General features: G+C 40.6%; 3 protein-coding genes across 4 annotated transcripts in view; all 3 read right to left on the bottom strand.

Moving 5' to 3' along the window:
* aqr (aquarius intron-binding spliceosomal factor) overlaps positions 1-2,843 on the bottom strand; it is a 47,206-nt gene extending 44,363 nt beyond the window's left edge. The window contains exons 1-7 of the mRNA XM_070920198.1: positions 2,781-2,843; positions 2,196-2,300; positions 1,584-1,640; positions 1,295-1,335; positions 1,144-1,179; positions 935-1,055; positions 709-849 (exon numbers count right to left, since the gene is read on the bottom strand). Coding sequence (XP_070776299.1) covers positions 709-849; positions 935-1,055; positions 1,144-1,179; positions 1,295-1,335; positions 1,584-1,640; positions 2,196-2,279 — 480 coding nt within the window. The 5' untranslated portion in view covers positions 2,280-2,300; positions 2,781-2,843. The remainder of the gene's footprint in view (positions 1-708; positions 850-934; positions 1,056-1,143; positions 1,180-1,294; positions 1,336-1,583; positions 1,641-2,195; positions 2,301-2,780) is intronic.
* On the bottom strand, positions 2,281-6,835 carry LOC139297912 (zinc finger protein 572). Its single transcript, XM_070920722.1, has 4 exons — positions 6,824-6,835; positions 5,630-5,906; positions 4,862-5,563; positions 2,281-2,300 (listed from the first exon to the last, which is right to left on the bottom strand). The coding sequence occupies exons 1-4, from the start codon at positions 6,833-6,835 to the stop codon at positions 2,281-2,283; spliced, it is 1,011 nt and encodes a 336-aa protein (XP_070776823.1).
* A 4,409-nt stretch (positions 6,836-11,244) lies between these two features.
* dph6 (diphthamine biosynthesis 6) overlaps positions 11,245-17,041 on the bottom strand; it is a 54,489-nt gene continuing 48,692 nt past the window's right edge. Inside the window, exons 14-15 of one of the 2 annotated variants that reach the window (XM_070920879.1) lie at positions 15,773-16,160; positions 11,245-11,363 (exon numbers count right to left, since the gene is read on the bottom strand). In XM_070920879.1, the coding sequence (XP_070776980.1) occupies positions 11,245-11,363; positions 15,773-16,160 (507 nt within the window). The remainder of the gene's footprint in view (positions 11,364-15,772; positions 16,161-17,041) is intronic. The other variant, XM_070920877.1, reaches the window with a different exon arrangement.

Here is a 17,041-nt window from a genome sequence, read left to right as displayed (position 1 = left end):
CAAAATGTACTGTGTATGACAGATTTTTATTACACTTCAGCCCATAATAAAAGTCTGCAACTAAAATATTTAGAAGCCTTTATAGGATACAATCAAAGTGCAGCAGCCTATCACAGCAGATTTCTAAAGTGAGACATCTGCAGTGCTTCCCTGTGGTTTAATGCGGCTGTAGCGGATACAGATGGGTGGGAGCTGACCCAAGTTTTACTACTTGGTCTACTACTGCCACCTAGTGGACAATACAAATAATTGCATTCATTTCCACATGTATCTTGGGCAAGAAGGTATTTTGCCATTGCTTACATCAATGAGTAAGAAGCTGTGCTTAACCTGTTTAAGGCAAAACCCTGATTATTCAAATCCTCATGCAAATTCCTTGAGATCATATTTGAACTAACAATACAATGGTTAAGACACATTTCTCTTCCAACTTTGAGTATATTTAACAAACTGTGGTTATTTGACCCTGGACACAGATATTGTACACAGCAAATTAATATATCACCAGTAATTAAAGCGTTCTCATATTCACCTGTATGAGAACACTCTTCAAACCATGTAAATATTGTAATCAAAACATAAGCCGATTACTACCCGTAATCTAGGTTTTGACATGAAAACAACCATCTTCATTGACCCTACAAGCAGCAGCACAACACTCATAACGTTCCCAAAGTTACATATGAATATCAGTGTAGTGGTACAAACCAGACTGTTGAAACAGTGATCCAGAAAGACCAGTAGCACGGTTTGCTCCTTTAGAGTGAGGCCAGCCTCGTCACCTGCCAGTACAGCTTCCATCACACATTTGAAAAAGAATGGGAAATGGCTGGGCTCCTTCTTGAACACCTGACACACGCCATCCAAAAAATAAAATTCAGTAACCATGCAATGACAATTACTCAAAACTTAGATGAGGCAGTGCATTTCTTACCTCCCAAGCTGGGACATTCTCTCTGAACTTCTCATTGACGATGCAACAAATGGACATGAGGTAGGCATTGCTGGACACCTCGGCAGTGTAGTTCACCCACAGGTAGTTCTCAAGATACTGGCTGAAAGATAAAAGATAATGTATGAATATCCATTTATTCATTGGCTATTTAATAAAAAGAGGGAATAAGAGGAAGTGAAATATCTCACCTGAACTCAAGCAGCATAATTTTTCTGATGGAAAATCTGAAAAGATACAGGAAAGAAGACAACAGGGCGAGATAAATGAGTGTAAAATGTGTTAATTGGATTAAGCACAGCAGATTAAGTCAAAGACTATATAGGCTTTATAGTTACTTACTTGGACTTGAGAATTTCTTTTTCGTAAACATCTTCCATCACCTAAACAAACAGCAAAGAATGTTAAAATTCATAACATAACATGTGTGTTTAGTTAAGTTCCTTGACTCGTAAAAGCAACACTTGACACCTTTTACAATTTTATTGAGTCAAACTAAATGGTTTAAAGACATTTTGATTAGAACATACATGTAACTAATATGATGATAGACACAGCATATAGATCATGTGTTTGCAACTTACTTGTAAAAGTAGTTCAACAACAAAAATTATATATATTGACATCTCACCTTAGGGTCAAAGGGTAGTTTATTCTTGGCAAGAGGAGCCCAATATTTATTAGCCAACTGAAACAAGACATAAAAAAAACATTAATAATAGTAAACATGGCAGCATGAACCTACTTAGGTTCACTAAGCAACACAGAAGTTAGGAGTGCAAATGATGCATTACAGGGTGGTGTATGGGTGAGAACACTTCAACAAGATATAGCTATACTTGTGGTTTTCTGGTTTGGATATATATCCTTCTGGTTTAATACCAAAGAAGCTATCTAGCCATCTAGAGAAGGGAAAATTCTCCAAACTATAACATTATGTGATTCACAACATATATATCCATAAGTCTGTAACTCTGCCATTTCCCCCCGTCATCTCACCCCACTCATTAGTATTTTTGATATGTAGCAGGTTGACAGAGGATGCTGTAAATTAATTTTCTAGTGCCAGTAAAATTCAGGTTCACTTAACAGACTTATTAGATCAAGTATAGGTGGGCTAAATGTACAAAACTGACCGCAGGTGAGGAGACAATGTCTGTCTTCAGCATGAAAACATCATAGGAAAACTTATTTCAAGAAACAGATCTGGACCACATGTGTGGTGAACATGTGCAAAGATTACCTGTGTGACATATTCTGCATTAATCTGAGACACAGAAGGCGCTGCAGCCTTTTTAGCGGGGGTTTCTTTCTCCATGGTGGCCATCTCAAGCAGCTACAATGATGACTGTCAGAAAAAGAGGGAATTATAATGTTATATGAAAGTAACCGTAGCTACTCGTGAACACCAACAGGCTTTGAGCTTAGCTATTTGTCCTGAAGTCTTGCCTTAAAAATACGAGGCTATTACATGCAACAGTGCTGAGAAAGTTACGTTAGCTAGCTAAGCTAGGTTAAAAACTTCATTAGGTTACGTTAGTAGAGCGAAGTGTGAGCAATTCTAAACAGTATAATTACGTAAATGCCTGCCCGACACTTTCATAAACGTTATATCAGTGCTATACATTCCTACAACGTATTGTTATTAATACAGCTATAGCGTCGTGAAATACAACATTGGTAAACGCTAGCTGTTTCACATTATCAGGTGATGCGCTAAGCTAATTAGCTAATAAGTAGTAGTACGCTGACTCAAAAATAATTCTTGATGAAAACGTTACTGTTAGTCCACTGGCGTACTAATATATGATAAAGTAACCTCACTAACCTTTATGTTCATTTCAACAGGAGTGTAACTGACGTTGGACGGTTGCTTACGCATGTACACAACCAAAACGCGCTATATGCGACTAACTTCCTGAATAGGTACGTCCCTAAAATTGTCCCCAGGTACAAAAGCATGTCTTCCGTTCCTACAGCGAAAGTTTCTATATTTTTATTATTATAATTTTACGTACAAATAAACAAAGTCTTAACGAAAGTACCAAAAGACTAAAATATTATTTTTGAGACAATTTTGAGACAATTAAATGTACAGCTTGAACAAATTTAACAAGAGGCATTATAAGATACCATATGAAACATGTTTAATTTATGAAATACTGAAAATATAAAAAGATGTTATATGATATACATATTACACACTTAACATACAGACAGTATACACAAACATCATATTAATGACAAATAATGATAATCATAAACACCATTTTTCAAAAACAAACATCACAAAGTAACATTTTGATTATCAATGAGTCAGTCGGTGTGTTCTGGCATGTGTTGACTGTGTGAATGTTTTGCCACAAATGTCACACCTAAACGGTCTCTGACCTGTGTGAATGAGATAATGCCTTTTAAGTTTAGAGGGAGACACAAAATATTTGAAGCAAATGGCACAACGATTCTTCTGGGCTGACTCTGTCATTTTAGGTTGAACATTAGTTGAACAAATATGTTGCTTAAGATTGTTTTCGCTCTCAAAACTTGTAGTGCACTTGTCACATTCAAACAGAGTTAGTGGTTCACACCAGTAATTATCTGGCTGCATTTGATTCTCAACCACAGAACTCACAAGTTCATCACTGAGCAGCTTGTTGCTATCTGAATTAGCCATAACCCTTTTAGGTTGACATGGTACTTGTACATAATGTGCATTGCCCCCATACTGATGTGACAAAGGTGGAGCTGCCATGCTTTGATTTTGGACAAGCTTATTTATTTCAAGGGCAAGTTCAGAGGGAAAGGAATAACTACAGTGGTCTATTGCCTGATCATAATTGTCTGAAGGCTGATTACAATTTTCTCTCTGCCTTTTCTCTGATTGATTATTCTCCTCTTGTAAGCCAACTTCTGGCGCTGCCAGCCATTCAGTGTCTATTCGCTCTGAGCAATAAGATAAATCTTGATCAGTAAATGAGTATTGACAAACACTGGCATAATGTGACTCCGACTGCTCCCTTGTTGCATCCACATCAAAATCTGTACAATCAGTAAGGTTTTCAATGCATTTATCCTGAAAATGGTTGGCATCTATCGTTTCTCCTTGAATAAAATGCGAGATGTTGTTACTCTGTCTGCATTTGTGCTCATGCACTTTTAGATGACGACGCTCTGTGAAGGTTTTGCTGCACAATGTGCATTTGTATGGCTTTATCCCAGAATGAGTGACCAAGTGCCTTGACAGCTCATGAGGGGAAAAAAAGTTCTTGAAGCATATTGGGCACGTGTGAAGTTTCCGTTTTTTACGAGTTACATTACTTTTGGAGTTTGCACTACGAAGTGGAGTGTCTGTGTTCACAGATTTTTTCTGTGGTGGGATACGAACACTGGTCGATGGGTAAAGCTGTTGACTATTTGCTTTCAGTTTTCTGATGCTCCCCTGTTGATTGACCGGCTTGGATGGTTCCCTCTCACAGTGAGTTCTTTCATGGGTTTTCAGGTGTGGAGCCTGCCTGAATGCTTTCCCACACATAAGACACTGAAAAGGTTTCAAGCCTGTGTGTACCATCTCATGTCTTTGTAATTTAGAGGCACTCGGAAAACACTTTAAACACCGGGAGCACTTGTGTTGTACATTGCCTGGATTTTGCATTGATTTAACAGTCTTTGTCCTTTTCACAGTCACTTTAGAAACCTTTCTTAAGTGCACAACCTCATTATTCTTTGAGGTGTGTGGCAACAACTGGTTATCTGAATCTGTGTTGTCATTCTGAATGATTACCATAGAAGGGGCCTGATCCAGGTCTTTCACAGAGACTACCACACTGTCAGTGTGTGTCTCAAAATCCTTCTTATGTATTAACATTTCCTGGACTGGGACGTCTGCTGCAATCCTTGTGTTAAACCAACCTATGCAAGAAGGCGGCCGATTGATGTACAGCGATCGTTGTTTATGGTATCTGGACCACAGGTGAGTGCGACAATGGACCCTCAAGTGTGTTTTCTGACGAAATCTCTTTCCACACATCTCACAGCCAAATGGTCTTTGTCCAGTATGAGTCATCATGTGCCTCTGAAGTTTTGATACAGATGGAAAACATTTTAAACATGTATGGCACTGGTGCTTGCTGGGGGCACGGCAGGTTTCCTTCTGCTGTTCTGCTGATGTAATTAACTCAGAATCACGAGGAAGAGAGTCATTCTGGTCACTGCAATTTTCCCTCCATGTTTCTGGTTTAACAATGAAGTTCAAGTCAATGGGATCTGCATGACTGGGTTCAGGTAGATGTCTTTTTGCTTCAGAATCAGACGTTTTCATGTTATTACTGTTTTGCACTATGGTGGGATTTCCCAATTCTTTTTGGTTCCTATGAATTTTATGATGCCGTATCAAATTAACTTCCAACCGAAACGATCTGTTGCAGATCATACACTGGAAGGGTTTCAAGTCTTTGGGTGTTAAGTATTGCTGCTCTTGTTCATCTGACTTATGACACTGACTGCTTGTATTTAATGGTTGCTCTGGTTTTACGACTAATTCCGACTTGATTTCAGTCTCGTTCAAGTCCTGCACAGCTTTTACACTTATTTTACACTGGAGCTCCAGTTCCACTGAGGAATTCACAGGAGTGCGATAGCTGGTGGGACGTTGTTGAAGTGATGATCGAAGCTGTAGACCTGAGGTTTGTCTACCATTACAAAACCTCTGTTTTTTCCTTTCAGTGACTGCAGAAAGGGAACATTTGTTTGCAGTCCTTAAATGGGATTTCAAGTGTACCTTCTGCCTGAAGGTTTTCCAGCAGATCCTGCATGAGAAGGGTTTCTGCCCCGTGTGAATAAGAAAATGCCGTTGCAATTTGGATGGTGAACAGAAGGTTTTGAGACATTTCGGACACTGGTGTTTCAAAGTCATTTTGCTTCTGCTGGAGCTCAATTCGTGCGACTGCTGGTGCACCTTCGAATGGGCCTTTTTGGAAAGAGTCAGACCTGACTCACTGCCCCTCTCAAATTGTTTTGGTTTGTTATGACTTGGTGAGTGAATACAAAGCTGAAGGGATGAAGGAAATGACTTCAAGCAGACTTTGCAGGTGTATCCATTGTGGGCATTGCATACAGATGTATCTACATTTGCAGAATCAACTTCCTCCTGAGGTATTGGATCCATAACATCTGAGATACTGTTTTGAGTCACTGAGCTATTTTTGGGTGCATATTCAGTCTCAGAGGAATGAAGAAAAAAATTGCAAGTCACAATTCCCCTTTTCGTTTTGTTTCTGGCCACAGAGGATGACACAGTCATGTGTGTGTTAATCCCCGCAGCTGGTTTATCACAATTTGGTTGTTGGTTTTGAGTTAAAATGCCATCCCGAATACAGTCTGTTGGAAGCCTTGAATGGTGGACTTTCTGCAGGTGCGTTTTTAAATGTCCTGACTGTGTGAAGGCTTTTCCACAGATTTTGCAGATGAAGGGCTTCTGGCCATTATGGATGACATAATGTCTCTGAAGTTTATATGGCGATGGGAAAGATTTTGGACAAACAGGGCACTGATGCATTTTCAAATCGTCACCTTTGAGGTTTTCTTGCTTCAATTAATGATCCTCTCACTAGACCTAGGGCAAAGCATAGGGCAAAGCATGGCATTAAAACTTAAAGCAAGCATGGGTCATTCCAACCAGTGCAACTGACAATAGCAAACAAGTGATTGCGTTACTATAATGCGACTAAGATCGCTATAATTAACATTCAAATAATGTATAACTTCTTCTTATGTTTATGGACCTCGAAAACAGAAAAATGTCACCAAAATTACATATGATATGTATGATGTACAATACATTACAGCAAAAATGTGCTACTCCGTTATGCTTACTATAACCGACATTATACGCTAATAACACAATCATTTGACGTTAACATAAATACAAAAGCAAGCGTCGGAACTGCCTAACAACCCTCGCTTTGCTCGAGTATAAGTGAAAAGTACTTACTATTTGTGTCCTATTACAACTTAAATATTTATTATGAGTTAACAATGTCTGTGACTTGTTAGCTTTCTAGCTAACAATACAACGTTCTCTGACGTCACCCTGGCAACAAACATGTACGTCCCTCAAAATGTACGGCGGGAAACAAAGATTTTCAGTTCCTAACCGAGGCAGACCTGCAGATGTGAGGAGTCCTCGTGCCATGGTTGTTATTTTCGTGAAATTTACTTTTTAGATTGACGAGACGGAGGCTATGCGAAATTATACCATTATATTGCTAAACCTACTCATAGCCCATTGAGTGTCCTTGCAACCAATTTGCTTGAACAGAAAACAGGTATTTTCATTTTCATTTGTTGGTCACAACACAGACTCAACACAAATGTTGAATAAATAAACAAAAGAAAAACTGCATGTTCTTTTTTGTTTTTGTGTGCTGTGTGGTCCAAAGATCATGTCACATCTTGTTCTCATAGGTACATAGGCCTGTATCAAAACCTTGCTCCACTACCTGCCACAGAAATTGGCCACTTTATTGTAATCATACCTCTGTGAAAATGTGCAGATGGCCAGAATACTTCAAACACTTTGTATTATACCTATTGTAATGCCTGTACTGTTATTTAGGATGCCTTACAATACAATATAACATTGCAACTTGACCAGACTTAAACATTAAAAGAGATGGGCCTCTCACACACTCACAGTCATAAGGTAATACTCCTTACATAGCAATACAATTAAATCACAATAGATCTTAATGTTCAGGCTGACAGTCAATTACAGGAGCACTACATAAACCTTTTTTTACAATGTATACAATTTTTTGTTTGTCTGTGTTTGTTCGCTTTGTCACACTGCTCAGAAGGTATGAAAACTTAGGTGAAAAAACATGTGGGTTTATGGAATATAGTAGCCAGATTTTCAAAGATCACAGATGTTTTTGCATGAATTCAATGCTATATGTATGGATTATTTCAAAATACTGTAATAACCTGAACCTGTACAGTAAATATTGTTATAACCTATTTTAACGTACATCAACTGTCATTATGATGAAGGCTATCACTGGGGTGTTACACCTACTCACATTATTTACATATAAAAAATGTTGTCATCTTTACATAGGATACATAAAATGGGTAATGTATGACAAGATAAGATGACAATGATTAAGTCATTATTCATGCATAAATGCTAAACATTCGCTGGTTCGGGCTTCTCAAAAGTCTTGATTTTCTGTTCTATAGCGCAGTAAATAGAATATCTTTGGGTCTTGGACTGCTGGTTGGACACAACAAGCTATTTGAAGATGTCACCGCGGGGTCTGGGGAACTGTGATGGGCATTTTTCCAAATTTTCTAATATTCTATAGCTGAAATGATTAGTCAATAAATGGAAAGAAAGTTGACAGATTTATTGATTATGACAATATTCGTTAGTTGCAGCCTTATTGTCAAACACAGGTGCTTCTAACATTGGTAATAGCTGCATTGCATTTAGGTGATACAGTGCCAGGGCGCTAGTACATTGGCACACCTAAATGGAGCTGACATACACGTTATTAGTTACACCTGTGCTTTTCCATCAGTGAAAATATCAATATTGAAAAATGTTAATAGAAGAATTCAACATTTTGTCTTAACACGGAACATTGAGAACTGAAGCAATATTTCATTGATCTACTATAGGAGACAGATAAATGTAAAATATTTCTAAATCTAATGCTTCTTGGCTTAATTTATCAATTGTGGCAGTCAGTATATTAGTGGAAGTACTGTACCAATGGAACTGGAAGCTCTTATGCTTTTAAACGGCACTCTTAATGTACACCACAAGAGGGCAGCAGACACCACTCAATAGCATGTGATGTCTTGCCAGTTCAGCACACAGAACAACTTTGATTAAGGCAGTGCTGTGACCATGAAGACATGCTTTCACAATGTCAGGGGAAGAAAACAATACATTATGAAACAAAAAGGATTCAAACATGAAAACAAACAAAACCGCAGTCACTGAGGCAAACAGACCACAATGTCAGGAGGCGTCTTGTGCAGCGAGGCCGCTCCTGAGCTGGGCTCCCCTACTGTAGCCCACTGCTATGGGGAAAGAGAGTCACACACGTCAGCCTGGTTAGCCTGGAGGAAGAAACACACAGTTAAAGTCCATGTGCAAGGCCACAATGACAAGGGCCGCAGGCTGGTACACTGCGCACAAAGGACAATGTTAGCCACAACAGCCAGTTTGGTAGAAAATGTACATTTGACGAAACACATGAGAAAACTAAATGTCACCCTGTCTTTATTCATTTTGTGAGGAAACACAGTGGTAAAGACACAAAGAAATGTGTCTGCCATAGGCCATCACATCAACTATGATGAGGGTGTGATGATATACTGTGGCTTTGTCTGTGTCTGTATGAAAGACAGAACGTTATGTTTACAGTGGTGATCGACAAGTGGTTGTCATGCACTGAATCTTAGCGGCAGAGCTCCTCTGTGTTTACTGAAAGGCTGAGTCTTGAATTTTAATGTTTTGTTACGTATGAATTCCTTGTAATTTAACTGTTGTTCCACCAAGGGAAAAAAGCACATGGATTCAAAACTCAACAAAGAAGTGCCTTGCAAACGTGTCATTTTAATAATCAAGTTAAATCTAGTACATAATGGAAATATATTTCCATAGGCCGATGCATGACGCTACTTCATTTTCATTGATTTCATCAATTTGAACAAAAACAATTTTCAATCTTCCTTGTAAACCATTATTTAACATACATGCTTGTTCAGCAAAGTCTGGTTGCTTGGCATTCAAACATTCAGGAATAAACAAAAAAACTAAACTAAACTAAAAACAAGTAATTTGACAAAGAAAACGCTCACAACACAAAATCTGCCAAATCTGTAGCAGTTTAATAGCCACATATGAAGACAGTGAAAACAGTGAAATAAAATATTTGTAGATGAAATGTATGGGTGTTTACTTGACTGAGGTGTAGAGGTACATAATAAAAGTATTTTATCAAAAGAAATACCCATTTCTAGTGCCTATTTGACAGCTGCATCGTTCAAAACTTCAGAATCTCACTCTGGTAGGGCCCAAACAGGTGAACATTAACACACACTGTATATTTATGGCACATTGGCTTGCTTGCTCTCATAAATAATTGCTTGTTTGTGTTTTTCAACCCTCAATAAAAATCTTCAGGCTCTATTGGCTGCCTCTATTGTTCAATTTTGATAACAACAATCAAAACAACATTGCAGCGGGTGAAGATCAATACCCCACTCCACTTTGCCGCCATCACAAGCGCGATGAAGAGAATAGCCGGAGTGAAGATGCATTCCAACTCAGATCATCAATATGGTTCATGATCTTTGAGAAAAGAAATGTTCCAGGAGCAATGGTTAATAGTGTTATTTTCTTCCCACATTGTCACACTGCGTCCATTGACACCCGAAAAACAAACAGAGACAGAGACACACACACACACACACACACACACACACACACACACACACACACACACACACACACACAGAACACACGCCTGCCCTGTAGCTGTGTGTTGAGGCGTCCCTCTCCTATTAACCAGGTTGCCTTAGAATCAATAGAAAACATAAAGAGGCTTAATCTTTTCAGGTGCTCTGCTCTGATTGCCTATTACACAATAATAACACACCTTGAATCCCATGGAGCATGAGAGGGAGAAACACAGTCACCTCATCCGCACACATTACACACAGAAAATCTATAGGTTTACAGCTGAACAGATGGTGTCAGCGGTAGCGCTAGGCCTTTATGAGGGGTGTTAGCTAGCGTGCTAAGAGAAATTCCACCAGAAACAGCGGGATATCAGGGGATACAGTTTATCGCCTCGTGGGATGAGACACTGCCGGTGTCTCCTTTTGTAGACCACGGTCTCCAGGCTTCTGGTATGCAGCTTTACATTACAGAAGTGCCATAAGACTCCTCTCTGAGTCAGAGTAACAGCTGCTGCAGTCTACAATTCCAGTGGAGGACAAAGTGACTTATTGGCCTAAGATATGAAGTGGAATAAACACATCCGCAAAACTGCACATCATCAAAACCACTTGGAGACAGACACGGCTTTGCATTTCCACAATCAGCAGTGATAAACAGTCAAAATTCATGAGCAGTTATGCAGTTTTTATTTTCCACATTCACTGATGTCCTGTTGTAAGTCATTAAGTGTTGGGCTGTCAGAGTCGCTCCTCCAGAAAAGCCCCACTGAATTCCAGTGCTGTGGATGACTGGAGTCTGGTTGTTGCCTCTGGCTGTGTTTCTATAAACTGAGCCAGCAGGACAGGTGGAGGATCTGGGAATCGGGCAAGTCCAGGACTGGAACCAGAGCCATGGATGGACTGGACTCTCCAAGAGAGCTTCTCAAACTTTCTTCGAGTCCTGGCAGGTAGAAGTGGGGAGGGAGATATGGGGATGAGGGCAAAAGAAGAGGGAGGCGTTAGTTTCATGAGAACTTTGCCTGGAGTTCTCATATAACTGTCCCACTGGGGCCGTCCCAGGACAGAGGCTGCACTTAACCCTTCGACCAGGGAACATGGGCCTATTTACAAATTATTGGCATTCTTAAATCCATGGCAGATTGTACCCCCCCCCCCCCCCCCCCCCATTCAACTCCCTGCAGTGAAGACATATGGTCAGCAAGGACTGAACTCTAAGCTACCCCTCCCAAACTCGTGCAACAGAGCCATATACAACCAAACACATACACACAGAAGGAAATAAGGGAGGGGGGACAACCCTGCCATGCCCTTCTTGACAATTGAGCAGCTTGTTGGGGGGGGGGGGGGGGGGGGGGGTGTCTAGTGGAATGGATCCTCTGCTCCCGTTGTGTTGGGATGTTAGGAAGCTGTGTTGGGACCACCTCTCAGTTTTACTGGAGCTGAGAGATGGTGTTAGTGCGCGTGTGTGTGTGTGTGTGTGTGTGTGTGTGTGTGTGTGTGGCCGGACTACAGACGGGCAGTGGACATGTGAGAATTCATTGAGCGTCTCAGAGCCTGGTCTTGATGACAGCCTGTCTATTTAGCAGCGGCCCGCTGGGATGTTGCCCCTTCCCGCCGCTGCTCCGTGCACTAATTGGTCACAAGTGTTCCTGTCTCATGGTTGACTGTCCTGGCTTATTTCTTCTGATTTAACATGTTGGATGGGACTTGGATGGGTGTGGTCACTGTGATCTGGCACAGTCATAATAGAGTTACACATCTGGGAAAAGTACGATGTGTCACTTTTGTACCATCACTATTGCAAATGTCAATCTTTTTTCCATTCACAGCAACATCTGTCTAATATGATGCATGTAGAATGTGTTTCCTGACTAGTTATGTTGAGTCTCAGTGGACAAACACAAACTAATGCTCTTTTAATAACATCCACTAGTACTGCAGTAGCACTATGTGACATTTATGTGAACTTGCAGAGAGAGAAATCAGGACAGAGAGGTTACACGAGCAGTTCAGCACTATTTAATAAGCCTCATTCTCTTTCATTTGAAGCACACGCAGCATGCCAAACATCCTTACAAAGAGCCCACACACCCTAATTAGCTAATATGCACTACAGCTTAAAATACCCCCACTGAACACAGGCTTTTTTGGAGGGCATTAAAAGCCTAAATATGTGTTATCAGAGCATGTGGTGCACCCTGGGAAGCAGGATCCTCTGGAGATGGCTAGCTGACAAGTGAACGAGCTCAGGAGATCACAGACAGGGGATGGTTTTATTAAGAGAAGAAACACAACCTTCATCACACCTTGCACTCTAAGCCTGTTTTATGTCAGGATGTTTTAATCTTTGCATTAACAGAGAGGAAATAATTGTGCCCCCTCTCTCTTTCAGTGTCTGTGAACACAGACATGCCTGCTTATGCATGAATGAGAGACATGAGGGGGGTGAAGGTGACTTGAGTGACCATGCAATTTTGTGTTATTTCGTCTTTGTGAGTAAAGACACAGGCTCTGTTGTTCCAATCTCTATAAATGCTTCCGTAAAAATCACACAAAATCCTATGAACATTCCTATTACATACCCCAATCCCCATCCCCTGGTCCCTCAGCCCCCCTTTGGGCTACACAGGGAGCCTCATTGAGAGGCCCAGTGGACAGAGGCTGTAAGATTCAAAAAGCCATCACATTAGCAATGGGATGGAACTAAACCATCTACCCAAGAGGACCAGCCATTATTCTGCTTCACGGCGAACACACAGGGAGCTGAAAAGGCTGCTGTTAAATCTCTGTGTTTTCAAAACCAAACCATTACTAATGCCCACAACACCCTTTTATGCTAAACACCAACAGCTATTTTAGTTTGAACTGATTAATATATAAATATTGTAAGCCTAAGTGAATAGAAGGAGGGGTGTCAGTGAAGGCAGTGGTGAAAAGGAGAGAGAAAGGGGTTCCTGTGTAATGCCCGCTGGGCTTATGGGGGCTTTTAAGCAATGGCCAAGGCCCAGAGCCAGTGGTTCTTAGTTGTGCTACACTGACTTCCAAACTGCTCAGATTATCTGGTAAACGAGGTGGTAATTAGCAAGTGTTGGCTCACGAAAATTGTTCATTTGGTCCACGGAAACTGAACAAAGAGGCTGAGTTGCTGGGTGTGTGCAGTGCAGCCACAGAGAAGCTGGAAACGTCCTTTAAAGCAGTTATAATCAACAATTTTACATTACAACAAATCACATGCCTACTTGTATGTGAAAAGGGTCACTTATAGCGGTGAACCCACAGAAAAATATCACCTGATTCTGCAGTTTCCCTCAGCTCTACAGCGCTTTATAGCGTCTTTTAGCTAATTGTTTTGTTTTTTCCGCCCCACAACTTTACTGTTTTGGTTCACTCTCACAGATGTCATAGTGTTATTTTTACAGTACCAAACAGTTAGCAAAAAGTAAACATACTGGAGCATTTAGCCGCTAATGAGCCAGATATTTTCCTCAGGAGTTGGTGGAGACCAAAACAGAACAAAAAGATGAGTCATCAGGTAGAGACAAACACAACTCCCAATAAATGCTAATGTTGCTGTTTCTCTGCTGGATGTGCAAATAGTTTTTTGTTGTTAACAAGTTCACCATATAATTTCAAAACGTGAAAACATGTCCGTGTTGTGTTCTCAGCTTGTTTCCGCTGCCCCCAAGAGGCCAAAATCAGTTAGTGCAGCTTTAAGTATTAGAGAGCACCGTGTTTCATGATTTGAGAATTTAGAAACAAAGAGATCAAAACATATTCGATTTTGATACTTAATGCGTAATATAATGGATTTCTTTAATCACTTGGATTTTTCTATAATAATACCAATAACACTTTATTTTGGCCCTTCTCTAAAAGTTTAGGTTTTAGTTGAGTTGTGGCTGCCTATCTTTGTGAGAACCTCTCTATCGTAAGTAACAAGTTGAGACAAGATGTTTAAAGGTTTCATTTGGAGCATATGCCACGTCTATCAGCTGTGAATCCTAACGCATGTAACCGAAGGGGAGGGGGGGTGTGCAGTCACATTTTGCCCCAGTGTTGTTGTCTGTCTGCTCGCTGACAGCAGCAGTTGTGAGGCTGTGACTGCTAGCGCCAGAGGTGTTACTTTTCCTCCTTTGACTTTTTGGATTCATCACCCAATGAGCATAGGCTGTGACCCATAAAGATGCCCATGGGTGAGCTTCCAGGGCTCGGCTGTGCGTGCAGGGTAAGGTAACAGATTCCAGCTCAATGATGAGTCAGTAAATGGTTTTAGGGAAGCAGTCTGTGCAGCCCATAATCAAAGAAACATACATTTCAAGGGTGAAGATTGAGGTTGATTTTGCTTCAGTAAACCAATGACCCAGTAACACAGTTGATGGTTTCTATAAAAAACATTTGAGTACTGTCTATGGAGAAGCCTTAATTCTACTAAAATATATAAATTTATTTTCCATATCTACATATATTTTATCATCATCAGTAGAATTTTGCATAAATAAAATGTATATTCTAAAAAGATTCCTCCTCATTGCTAAATCATCTTACTCTTCTATTGTGGATAATGACAGAAGAAATAAATGACATGCATCATATATCATGAAACAATGTTGAATAACAATTATATAATTAGGTAACAAAACAAATAGCACCGTTCGTCTGTCACGCACATCAACACATATTCGAAACAGATCAACCTTTTTCCCATCCATCACTGGTAACCACAATCTCACATCCTCGAAAAGATGAGTTATGTCAAAGCTAAAAGTGACAGTAAGATGGCTGGTTTGGCACAGATTCAAAAATGTTAATTGACTGCTTCAGCGATGACTTGACAACTGAGCCTGTGTGATCGATGTGCTCGTCGCCCTTTTCCCTCCGTGAGAACATCTCTTAGGATAAAACAAATACCATTCCACATTTGCCTCGACAAGAACCTCGAATCCAGGGAGCAGAGAGATGGTGGCGTATAAAAGCGTAATGATGACAAAAGACTGTGCCAGCTGCTTGGGTTACTGTACACAGTGCAGACACAACAAATGACTTACAATAATTAAACACAGGAAGGAGTGGAGATCCTCTGGAGAGACCACTTCCTAGAATACCTTATGGAGTTTACTTAACCAATGTCAGCTCAAACTTTCTTTGAAAAGAGAGTGCAGAGAGAGACGGGCTGTCACTTTGTTTCCATTAATACAGTGATGTGGAGCTTAACTTGCAAGAACAGCATATCACAGAAGTGTTGCCTTCAACAGAACAGCTTAGTTAGGATCCTCTTAATGAGTGTAAATGTTAGATCAATCAAAGCTTATGCGTGGTGTCTTGATGTGAGATACATGTCCAGTGACGTACCTTTAACAATCTGCTGTGCCAGTGAGTGGCTGCACTTGTAGAACACCCTGGCACACAGTGGCGCCAGCTCAGCACCCATCTCCTTCATGGCTTTCTTGAATGTAGCGGCAACTGCTTCTGTGACATCCTTCACACCGGTTACCTCCAGGTTATCGCCGGACACACGCAGGGAAAGCGAAAGTGAAGCACTGCACATGTCAGCGGACATCACAGTGTGGCACTCTATGGATCCGCACGCCACCTTTGTAGTCATGTGACAGGATGTCCTTTTGGCAGGGTCATCCTGAATTGCAGTTACATGAAGCTCAACAGCTGCACCCTTGGGTAAGGCAGGTACCACGACGACCAGTAATGGCGCAGGTTTGATCTCAGGCTCACACAACAAGTCCTGCAATGCAGACAGATGGTATTCAAATGAACTGGCTGGCAAATGATATACTGTGTTGTGCCACACACTACAATCAAATGTATGGCCCTCCTGCTGAGATGCATGCTGTGCCTTCTGACCACAAACACTACTCCATCAACATTAAACATTATAGTAAAGCACATCATAAAATTCGACCACACAGCACAGGCTTTTTACTTGACAGACCGACAGGCTATCAATTAACATGAAATTGTGGGGTGACCTTTGGTAATGATAGTGTACAAACAATTCAGAAAGAATCCATACTGCTTGCAGCCACCGTGAACAAAATGCACTAATGCATTCCCTTTGAGCTGCTTTCGCTAACATGACAGGTCCTCTCCAAGATGACTTCTCACCTTTCTAAGAAGATCACTCACAACATGGTATGGCAGTTTCACCACACACATTTAGTGGAAAACCGCCTCAATTTTATCCACAGAGCCAAAATGTCTTTATTTTTTTTCTCCTCTGGACTGAGGGCCATTAGCACTAACAAAATGTCTTGGAGCAGTGCTACAATGTGGCCCTCTAATAATACTTGGCTGTGGCTTCATCTGCTAATGGGAGAGAAATGAGTGTTTTATATAACCGTCATTTCAGTCGGAGTCGATAGGGCAAAAACACTTAACCCCCTTTTCAATTTGCTGGATCAATTTTCATCCACTTACACCCCACTTCGTAAGTGCAGAATAATAACAGGTTACTTATATTTTATTTTGATATTCACCCACAAAAAAAAGAGAAATCATTGACAAGAGCAGACGACGGCCTCTTTGTCCTTTCAACAGACGAGCCCGTCATGACCCAATCAGCCAGATTCACTGAAGCAGCACTTACCTTCAGATTAAACTTCAGCA

Source organism: Enoplosus armatus, chromosome 15 (genome assembly GCF_043641665.1).
Source record: "Enoplosus armatus isolate fEnoArm2 chromosome 15, fEnoArm2.hap1, whole genome shotgun sequence".
Classification (NCBI taxonomy): Eukaryota; Metazoa; Chordata; class Actinopteri; order Centrarchiformes; family Enoplosidae; genus Enoplosus; species Enoplosus armatus.
Note: the sequence above shows the minus strand (reverse complement) of the source record. Positions and strands in the feature narration are given on the sequence as shown.